This window comes from Coffea arabica, chromosome 5e (genome assembly GCF_036785885.1).
Source record: "Coffea arabica cultivar ET-39 chromosome 5e, Coffea Arabica ET-39 HiFi, whole genome shotgun sequence".
NCBI lineage: Eukaryota > Viridiplantae > Streptophyta > Magnoliopsida > Gentianales > Rubiaceae > Coffea > Coffea arabica.
The window spans coordinates 8,260,780-8,272,782 of record NC_092318.1 but is presented as its reverse complement, the minus strand read 5'-3'; the positions used below and the strand labels follow the sequence as shown (position 1 = coordinate 8,272,782).

At 29.9% G+C, this 12,003-nt stretch overlaps 1 protein-coding gene across 1 annotated transcript; it reads right to left on the bottom strand.

Annotated features, from left to right (window-relative positions):
* Positions 1 to 6,133: 6,133 nt before the first annotated feature.
* Positions 6,134 to 8,116, bottom strand: LOC140006464 (fusarinine C esterase sidJ-like). Its single transcript, XM_072048390.1, has 5 exons — positions 7,941 to 8,116; positions 7,202 to 7,311; positions 6,983 to 7,091; positions 6,663 to 6,727; positions 6,134 to 6,525 (listed from the first exon to the last, which is right to left on the bottom strand). The coding sequence occupies exons 1-5, from the start codon at positions 7,986 to 7,988 to the stop codon at positions 6,456 to 6,458; spliced, it is 402 nt and encodes a 133-aa protein (XP_071904491.1). The 5' UTR covers positions 7,989 to 8,116; the 3' UTR covers positions 6,134 to 6,455.
* Between the last annotated feature and the right edge of the window lie 3,887 nt (positions 8,117 to 12,003).

The window sequence follows — 12,003 nt, the reverse complement described above, 5'->3', positions numbered from 1 at the left end:
TTTTTAATTTTGTCCAATTATCCAAACAAATCTAGAAAAATACAAAATACATACACGTCCAAATATTGAATACGCTAAAATTGTCAAATTAATGGTGTTTTATTTTTTCACATGTTAGTCATCTCATATACCTAAAATTCCACTAATCATCTTTTTTTGCCTCCTTTACCAAAATTTATCTCTTTTCTTCTTGCAATAATTGAAACTCTACTCCAATAGTTTGAAGACAATTTATCGTTTTCTTTCCTCTCTCTAGACCACCATCTTTTTCTTAAAAGAAACTCTAAGAAATAAAGAGAAATAACAAGTATTGCTGATGAGCAAATTTTTAAGGGTTTGTTTGGCCATAGAAATCACAAGGTGTTACATCCTACAAGTATATTTTTGTTTTGCAAAAATTATACACCAATATTTTTAACCTAATCCACATAGCACCCTAAATTCTATGCAGTTTCTTCTGTCAATATTCTTCTATTTGGTGATACTTTTGTCCTAGAATTATGAGGCATATAATTTTTCCCATTTTACATTTATTTTACCAACTTAATAGGATTAAGATGCTATCCAATAGCTCCTTTAGTGCAATTAGCAGGAGATTCAACATGCATATTAACTGTTCAATTGAATGTTTATGGTATTATGACTAGTAACTGGATTAATTGACATATGATTCAACAAGTTGAGTTGTGTTTGATTGGTGTGATTATTGCAAAATTTGATGTAATTCTCACCCTGTCAATGTATACAAATGTTCACATACACAGTGAAGTTGTAAGAATTTACATCAATCCTTGTAAGACTTACATTAATTGAACAAAGCCCTAATAAGCATGTTTCATCCTCTAGAGATTACGGAATTGAAAATTTTTCTCTTTTGTTGGGTTCTTTATTCACTTAATTTGTGGTCAACTAACTTGTTGAGATTTAAGAAGAGAAAATCGTTCAAAACGTCCTTCACATTTTATAAAATGACTTTTTTCTTCCCTTATTTTTAAAAGTATAATTTTACGTCCCTTACAAATTTATATTATCAAATTTGGTCCCTAGGTAAGTTTCTGGCAAGTTTTTGGTCGGAATCTATCACATGCCTTGCAAGTGATCATTTTTTAAGGGCAAAGTTGTTAAATTAATTTTACGCAATTCGATCCATAGCCCTCATATTTCACAAAATAAATTTTTTCGTCACTCACATTTCACAACATGAATTTTTTTGTCTCTCACATTTTACAAAATGAATTTTTTCATCCCTTACTGATCATGTGTATGAATAGTTTTTTTAAATCCATATATATATATATATATATTTATTTAATTTCACCTGAATAATACGAATAGCATGTGTACAACTACAATTAGCCTATTCAGATGTAATCAAATAATTTGGACATTATTTAGTGTTTATATCGAATTAAATTTGGATAAAAAATAATCAAAGAAAAAGTACAACAAAAAGAAGTAAGTAATTGGCACTTTCAAATTTTAAGACAATCACAAGGCAAGTAATTCAATTATTGGTCTTAAAGGTGGCGAGTAGAAATTTCAAATTTAAACTGCAATTCGTTAGCATGACTATAGAATTCAAGTTAGGACTCATTAATTAAATGGCTTTAATATACAATTCAATAAATAAATTATCACTAAAAGAGAAAAGACCACAAATATTGAATAAATTCACATGACGAAATCAAATACATATATACATGGGTTTAAAATAAAATTGTGAGTTTTAAACCCATATATATATCTATTGAATAGCATGTGTACAATTACAATTAACCTGTTTAGGTGAAATCAAATAGAGATATATTACATGCTATTCGTCTTATTCAGATGAAATCAAATACATATACACGTACATTAAAAAAACTATTCATACACATGGTCAATGAGGGATAAAAAAAATTCATTTTATGAAATGTGAGGGATGAAAAATTTATTTTGTGAAATGTGAGGGACTATGGATCAAATTATGTAAAATTTGATTTGATAATTTTTCCCTTCAAAAATAATTATGAGCAAGGCACGTGATGGGTTCCCACTAAAAACTAGTCGGAAACTTAAGTAAGGATCAAATTTAATCAATGTGAATTTGTAAGAGACGTAAAATTACACTTTTAAAAGTGAGGGACGAAAAAAGTTATTTTGCAAAATGTGAGGGATGTTTTAAACGATTTTCCATTTAAGAATATTTATGTTCCAAATCTATGCATCTAATGCTTCTTTTATGGTATAATTTTGTAACCCAAGTAATTCAGTTGTTCATTAAATCATTAAATACGATTAAAGTTGGTAACTCTAGTACCCTTTTTTAATCTTTTTTATGAATCCATTTATAATAGATGACCAAAGTATGTAGGCTTAAATGTATTTTGTCCTCTTGTAATTAGATGTTAGTAACATATTGTCCCCTGTATTCATGAAACCTACAAATTACCCAATGATGATAATATCTCATATATTTGGCTAACAAAAAAAAATTATGTTCTCGTTGTTAGAAGATTGTCAAATGACAATCTGTCTTTTCTCTTTCTTCTTATTGCTTTCCTTATTGTTGTTTAAATTTTTTTCCCATTATGAAATACAAAATTTCATAATAATGTACTAAAGTATATCTTATGAAAAAATTTAATTATCATAAAAAATTAACAAGTATATACTATTTCTAAGTGACTCCTATATTATTAATAAATCTTTTTATGCATTAGTTGTTACTAAAAATAATTAGTATTTAATATAAATATTTTACTTCTACTTTCTCTTTTTCTTCATCTACTTTTCTTCTTTATGCTTATTAACAGTTTATTTGATACTTAATCACATATAATTATTTTTCTATTGAATTTTTACTATCACAAATTATTACTAGAGACTACAAGATGTATATTTAGTAATAATACTTTATGTAATTTCTATTTTTATTAAGAATTATTACATCATAAACATCTTATTAATAAGTAATGCATAGTGGTGCATTACCAATATTTTATCATAATTAATACACAACAAAACATTGTTAAAGAAAAGTACAAACTATTTTAGATTCTTTACGAAGTATACACTTTCTCATTTCATATGAATAGTTTTTTATTGTTACATATTTTACATAACTAAATAAGGATAAATATATTTACCAATCAAAATAAATGGTTTACAAGAATATAATTGAATATGTTAAACCACAAAGAAATTCTTCGATACATTATTCTTAAAATTTATATATCATAGTTGATGGAGTAAAAGAAATCTATAAATAATAGAAAAGAGATGAAGATAAAAAAGAAAAGAAAAAGGATCATCTAACAATGCCTAATAAGGAAGACATAATTGTGTTTTCAGTAGAGACATGCATCTGTCTGGTAGTCGATGGGGAGTAATTTATAGATTTTGAGAATATAGGAAGTAATTTGCTACTTGACCCTGATTACAAGCACACTATACACGATTAAGCCTATTATGTATTTAAGATTCTGATAATGTATTTTATCAACATTTCTTATGTATGAAAATATATATAATGTAAAAGAAATAAGAAAAAAAAAGTTCAAAACCAAAATATTATTGTAGCAGTAGAGACTTTGCAAAACAAAAAAAGAAGACAAAATTTAAAAATTAAAGAGATAAAAAGGAGATCATATTACATGTTATCACCCTATCCATGTCTAACATTGTAAATTTGTAATATTTGAGTTTTATATGACTTTTCTAAAGCATTTGAATGGGTGATAAAGTTTCAAAATTTCCCCTTTAATGTAAATATTGCAATATAAACTTCCATCGATAATGAAAGCATTAAAAGAGAAAAAAAATTGGTTTGATAATTGTCATTGATGAATGGAGACAAGAGGAGTTTTGAATTGGAAATATTATTTATAAGTCCTCTTCAACTTGTAAACAGAGAAATCAATTAAACTTTAGTTCACCATATTATGTGACCAATTCCTTAATTTGAAAAATATCAAACAGAGAAAAAGGTTTTCCTCTAAGTGACTTATATAAAGGAAAATTATATGTAATTAGATCCATCATTTAACATTTAGACTATCATCTACTTCATATCGTTGTTATCGTTTTATGTTATGTTTATTGGAATTGTTTCGTCTTTATCATTATCTTTGCATATCTCTTGCAAGTTTTTATAAATTTAGGAACTAATCACTCATTATTTTCTATAGAATTGCTTTTTTATTGACAAGGTAGCTATTACAAATTTTGCAAATTGTTTGTTTGCTATTAAATTATTGTTTAGGTGCAAGTAATACTTCAAGTGTTCTTTCCAAAATATTAGCTATATGGACATCCCAAAGAAATGCTAAATCGAATTAGATGCATTTTGTAAGGGCAAAACTTCATTCATTCTATTTCAATTTGTGTTAAAACTTTAATTCATTTTATTTCAATTTTACTAAATTTAGCTGTAGAACCATTTACAAACCATGTTGAATGTCTGTAATACATTTGAACCCTGCTATTTTTGTATTATGTTGCCAACAAAAGAAAAGTTCACGAAGCATGTGTTATTGTCTTAATAACCATATACATGTTGTTTTTAAGCTAATTTTGGATTATGAGATTTATTATCAATTTGATACCCAACATTGCATAAGAAAATATGAAGAGGATTGGGTATCTCGACAATGATTTATAGACAATTAGCGAAGGGGATTGGGCACTCTTGAAAAATAGGTGAAGTACTAGTAAGCAAGTTGAAAAAAATTTTAACAACAATGAACAAAAACTTTTGTGGTAACCATTGATTTAATGAGAATAAATTAAGATCTTATCTTGACTTACTTTATCCAATTAACATTGTTTCAGTGTCAATGTAAAGGTATAATAGTTTGGTATATATATTAGAAGAGCGATATAATTTAGTTGACATAGTTTCAAGTTCATTTAGTTAAAAATGTAGAAAAATATTTAAAAATATGTCAAATTTATATGCCTACTGTGATTAAGTGTGCAAATATGTATATATATATATATATCTTGTAATTTAGAAATGTCCATTTAAACTCATGCTTTGAATTTAAGTAGAAACCATGGACTTTGCAGTCTCACAACTACCTGTCAACAATTTACTCTTTTTTTGTTTAATCTATACACCTATTTAATCTTGCACCTCTTTGTTCATATTTATGGTTCCATAGTTGAACACTTACAATGTATGATTTACATAAATATTCTCCACAATTACACCGAATAACTATAGATATACAACATCTTAATAGTACCCAACCAATATTTGAACTTATGGTCACGAGACAAGATTACTATGTGTGGATCACTTAGGCTTGATGCTCAATTTTTTGTAGAAGCATAAAATGGTCTAAATTACACCTAACTATGCGACAATAACACCCCTCTCTTATAATGCTATGTATAAGAATAAAAATTCTTTATAGGTCACAATACATAGGCACAAAATTATTGGTGATATTCTAAATTACTCTATTTTCACATCTAAACAATGTTTGGTTATGTCAAACTAAAAGCAAGGTACTTATTCTCTCCAAAAATTCACTTGAGCATAATTAATTGCATAGGGTAGCTACCACCATTATGGATAACAACATAGGTTTATTGTAGTACCATTATTGAAAACAACATAGGTTGATCTTACTACTACTACAACAAAAAACATAAGTTCATTGAATTATTATATGACACTATTGAAAAAATTATAGACTTATTTTACAACACTATTGCAAACAACACATGTCCATTATACCATCATGTAATACGATTGAAAAAAAAAACATAAACTCATCATACTTCATTGTAATCTCAGTTAACAAATGGCACTACAACAAAAATGACCTTTAGTGGCATTTAAAGGTGTCAGTATAGATAATCTAACATGACACTTTACCTTTCCTCACACCTCGGATAAGTGTCGTCCCTTCCAATGTAGGGATAGCCTCGTAGCATTTAAATGTGTCAGGAAAACTATACTATTATAGCATCCCATCTGCCAACAAAAATCCCTTTCTTGATAATCGAAAGTGTCAGGATAGCTATAATACCACATTAGGATATTGCTTTAGAAGCTAAGCTATGCTGACACTTTTAATTGCTAGGAATACATAGGTAAAGAGAAATTAATCACACCATACAATAAGACCGAGATCCAATGTGGAACAACAGATAATCCTTCACTTCATTCCTGCCACAATTATGTCAGATATACAAGTCTTGGAACTTTCCATTGAAACTATAAGTTCTTTCAGAAGAAAAGAAACTAAACTAATGTACTAGCTTTGCTATAGATGCCGTTCCGTACCTATAAAAAAATCAAACAAATAAAAGAAGGAGGACCACCATTGCCTGAATTCAATGACATAACAATTCAAAAAAAAAAAGAAAAGAAAAGTTGATATTTAACTCCATGGGTCATCCCAACCCTTGGGTCCCTCTCTTCTAACAAAGTTTATTATTGCCTGGACAGCTTCCTGAACTCAGTTGGATAGGGCATGGTTTTCCCATTCAATTTCAACCTTTTCTGCACTACCCATTGCTCTGCATAATCTAAAGAAGTACAAGAAAATATAGACAAAAATAGCGGTCAGAATAACGACACAGATCAAGTGAAACAAGTTAAAACATGTTCATCATATCTAACAAATATTAGACACACGATTAAAAACTTTGATCGCAAGTCTTACCTCTCAACAAGTGCTTTCTTGTCAACATACTCTGGTACATATTCATCGGCCATGGAAAATATGATCTGCAAAACACGAATATTAGAATGGCACTCTAAACCATTACAAAGCATCTTGTATAATCACATCACAACCAAGAAATGGTGATCACAGGCACATAGTAGTCGTATAAATGAAATCTGCAGGTGTAAATTCAGTTTGCGTTCAAGCAATTCAACCTACTGGAAATCATGTCATGCTAGAAAAATAGCCTTTGGTCTATCAAATGTGATGGAAAAAATTACAGATATTGAACATAACTATGTACTACAATTTCCTACCTGACAAGATGTGTGGGACATGTGTCCAAGTCTCTGCCTCAGCTGGTCCTCACTTAAGTCAGAGCTAAACAAGTCATCATCACCATTATATGCACAAAGCGAATGATATCTACAAGACATGTTGTCATTTGGTGTCATTTAGGTAAGATGACCCTATTCAAACATATCTTTATTGGTAACCATAGGCCAATAACGAGTTAACAATATGCATTTAGTCACCTATAGGCGGTCATAGGGACATCTGGATTTGCTTCCCTGGGCATTAGCTCTGACCCTTGGCCTCCACTTATCATTTTTGAAGCCAACATGTATCCTTCATGAGGCGCTTTCTATAAAAACAACAGTACTCAATTCGAGTACCAGTTAGCAAAGATGTTTCAGTTAAATCAAGTGAATTAATTCAAATTGAATAAACTAGGCTTCTCTTTTTCACTGGCTTGTCAACATGTATCCTTTTAAGACTCTTAAACAGGAAGTATCTGGTCACATGAGATTTATCTGTAATCACTTTTCTAAGATTCACCAATTTCTCGGTCGTCTACTTGACATTTTATCAAACAGGTTATGGGCAACAAATCCATAACAAAATAGTCACATGAATCAAGTAGACAACCGAGAGGAATAAAGCTGAACAGTTCATCATCTAAATGTTTAGTAGTAATGCCTACACTAAACATCTCTATTTCATTTGCTTCTTCCCAAATAAATTAATTCAAAGCATATTTCCTTTACAACTGGAGACCTCTGCTGTACAAGAGTCAATCGGTTGGAGGACGAATCAAAAGCTGCAGACTCAAACCAGTCATAGTCGGAATTGCTTCGTAGAAAACCCAAACAAAATACGTAGATAGAAAAGTAGCAAATAAATAGTACTTTCATTCCCAAATTCCTCATCCATTTTAAGACAAAGAGCATAGAAAATGTAGCACTCAGTATAAGAGGGAACGGCAAACGAGACCTTCGAGAGGGAAGGAGAGATCGCCGGGAGGAGAAGGCGCATAAGCATTGTTGCTGATGCAGGGCAGAAAGTTAGGATCGTCAAAGTAACCGATTCTCTCAGCTCTCAATGACGATATCAGTAGGTCCACCGCCAACTGTCCGACGTTCCCGATGGACAGCTCTCAATAAAATTTGACTAAGTGTTTTGGCCGGCAAAATGAAAGTTTTGAGCAAATGAATCTTCCGCCAATTCACTACGATGTCATTTTGTGCATTTCCTTCTTTTTTTGATATATCTTACATTTTCTCAAGTGTCCTAATAGGTAGTCTAAAGGCACATTATTATTCTTATATCAGATAAAATAAAAAAATTAAAATATATATTATTGAGTTGATAATAAGTGTCATAATAGAATTACTATAATAACACAAACCAGCAAGTGTCCTTATAGGCATATCAGGAAAAGCCACTTTTGTTCTAGTGTAGGAAAGCTGCCCAAGGATGAACATATGTTCATCTCTTTGTACTTTTGTCTGTAAAATACAAAAATGGTTTTGACATGATTCCTTAGCAAACTTGATAAAAATATACTCAATCCCTCAAATCAAGTATAATAGGTCAACATTACACCAGACCACTCTAAAATTACACTTCTAATATGTTCTATTATGCCAAAAATAGAAATGAATACTCAATTTCAACCCACAGGTACAAAATGGCCTAAGTTATACGATACTGCCCGATAGTAACACTATTCTCTCGTCATCTTATTTCAAAGAATAAAATAATCCTTGTAAGTCTCAACACACAAGCAAAAATGGTCTAAGTCATACCAAATTTACCTACTTTTACGCCTGTCTAATGTCTGGTTATATGAAACTAAAAGTAAGATGCTAAGTCTCTCCAAACGAGCCACTTAAGCATAATAGTACATGAGATGGCACATACCATTATTGGAAAAAGCATAGGCTCATATCACTATTGCAAACAATATAGTTTCATCATAATTTAATGTGATACTATTTAAAAAATATAGACATACTTAATGAAAATCTCAGTCAATCAATAGAAACAATGCAAGTCCAAGTACGAAAATATGTACATCACTATGTACTTACATCTGCAAAATTCAAAATAAGTTTTGGTAAGATTACTTTGCCGATTTGATAAAAACATACTCAATCTCCCTTATTAGGCATGACTCGGTTCGATTTACATTGCATAAGCATTAAATAACCTTAGTTACACCAAATCACTAGAAAGTAACACTGCCCTTTCATTATCTTACACAAAAGAAAAAAAATCTGTACAGGTATCAATCCATAGGCACGAAATTATTGATGCTCCACTATATTATGCCAATTTCACATCTAAATAATGTCTGGTTATGCCAAAATAAAATTAAGACACTCAGTCTCTCCAAATGAGCCTTTTTTCGTCAAATGAGCCATTTAGATGTAAAAAAAAAAGAAGTGAAAATTGGCTGCTACCACAATAGAGAACAACATAAGTTCATCATACTATCACTATTATAAACAACATAGATCTATTGTACTATTATGTGACATTATTGAAAAAACCATAGGCTCATTGCTCTACTGCAAATAATATAGATCCAATATATTATCATGTTATGCCAATTTCACATCTAAATAATGTCTGGTTATGCCAAAATAAAATTAAGACACTCAGTCTCTCCAAATGAGCCTTTTTTCGTCAAATGAGCCATTTAGATGTAAAAAAAAAAGAAGTGAAAATTGGCTGCTACCACAATAGAGAACAACATAAGTTCATCATACTATCACTATTATAAACAACATAGATCTATTGTACTATTATGTGACATTATTGAAAAAACCATAGGCTCATTGCTCTACTGCAAATAATATAGATCCAATATATTATCATGTTATGCCAATTTCACATCTAAATAATGTCTGGTTATGCCAAAATAAAATTAAGACACTCAGTCTCTCCAAATGAGCCTTTTTTCGTCAAATGAGCCATTTAGATGTAAAAAAAAAAGAAGTGAAAATTGGCTGCTACCACAATAGAGAACAACATAAGTTCATCATACTATCACTATTATAAACAACATAGATCTATTGTACTATTATGTGACATTATTGAAAAAACCATAGGCTCATTGCTCTACTGCAAATAATATAGATCCAATATATTATCATGTTATGCCAATTTCACATCTAAATAATGTCTGGTTATGCCAAAATAAAATTAAGACACTCAGTCTCTCCAAATGAGCCTTTTTTCGTCAAATGAGCCATTTAGATGTAAAAAAAAAAGAAGTGAAAATTGGCTGCTACCACAATAGAGAACAACATAAGTTCATCATACTATCACTATTATAAACAACATAGATCTATTGTACTATTATGTGACATTATTGAAAAAACCATAGGCTCATTGCTCTACTGCAAATAATATAGATCCAATATATTATCATGTGACCTTATTGGATAAAACATAAATTCAAATTACTTCCTAACAATCTCAATTAGTTGAGAGGAACGCTGCCACCCCAAGCACATACATATATACATCACTATGTATTCGTATCTACAAAATACAAGAGATTATGGTAAAGTTCCTTTGTAAACATAACAAAAATATAATAAGTCCCTGCTATTAGACATAACTCGATCAAAGTTACATTGGACCACTCCAAAGTCACATCTCTAATTGTTTTATTATGCCAAAAATTAAAAGAATACCAAATCTCTATCCATAGACAAAAAATAGTATGACTTAAATCAAATTGCCCTACAGTAACATTACCTTTTCGTCATCTTACACTAAAGAATTAAAAATCCTTGCACATTATAATTCATGAGAAGAAAATGGTCTGAATTACACTAAACTAATCTAGTGGTACACCTAATCAATTTTCGATTATGCAAACTAAAAACAAGATATTCATTCCAAAGGTGCCATTTTAACATAATTAAGTGCATAGAATAGTTGCTACTAGTATTAGAAATAACATAACTTCACCTACTATGACAAACAACATAAGTCTATCATGCTATCATGTGACACTATCAATATATATGTGTGTGTGTACGTATGTATGTATATAAATAACATACATCCATGATACTACTTGGGGGTGGAGCCAAAAAGAGTTGAGAATGGGCATTTGCCTGTCCCCTCGATTTTGAAAAAAATCTTATTTTAGCTATAGAACTTTTGAAAAATCTTAATTTATCCCTTTAGTTGCACCCATGAAATATTTGAAATTTTTATTTTTATCAAATTTTCCCCCCAATATTTTTGAAATTCTCTTTTTTATCCATGTTGTCCCCTCTAAAATTTTTTAAAGTCCCTTTCTTATTTACATTGACTTCCCTTAATAAATTTAAAATTTTTAATTCTTATGCTTCACAAGAGTATTGGATCTAATCAAGGTTAATTATTGATGTCAATCAAAGAACAAACTCTTTTGACGTTTCCAAACTACCATTACATAATAGCACAATTTAGATTTCAAAGTATAATTTACCTAATGGAAAAAAGTATGTTTTAACATAAGCATCTTTTGGTTATAAATTTATTATGATTATATTTGATGTGGTGTTAAAAATTGACCCTTGATCCTAGGATTCGGGCTCCGCCACTGACACTACTAGAAAACCATAAGTTCATTGTACTTTCTGACAATTTTAGCCAATTGATAGAAATGATGCCTCCTCAAACACAAACATATGTCCATTACTATGAATCAATGTTTGCAATACACAAGAGGTTTTGGTAGGGTTTTTATGTCAATTTAATAAATACATACTTAGTCTCTTTTAATTAAAATAATTTTGTTAGAGTTATACTGAACTATCCTAAAATCATACCTCTAATGTATTTAGCTACACCAAAAGAGAAAATTATACTCAAACTCAATGTATATGCATAAAATGGTTTGGTTTGTACCAAATCGCCTGACAATAATACTGCCATCTTGTCTTCTTATGTCGAGTAATAAAAAATCCCCGTAGGTTTCAATTTATAAGCATAAATTCATTAGTGATGTACCAAATTGCTCCACTTTTATACCTAATCAATGTTTAGT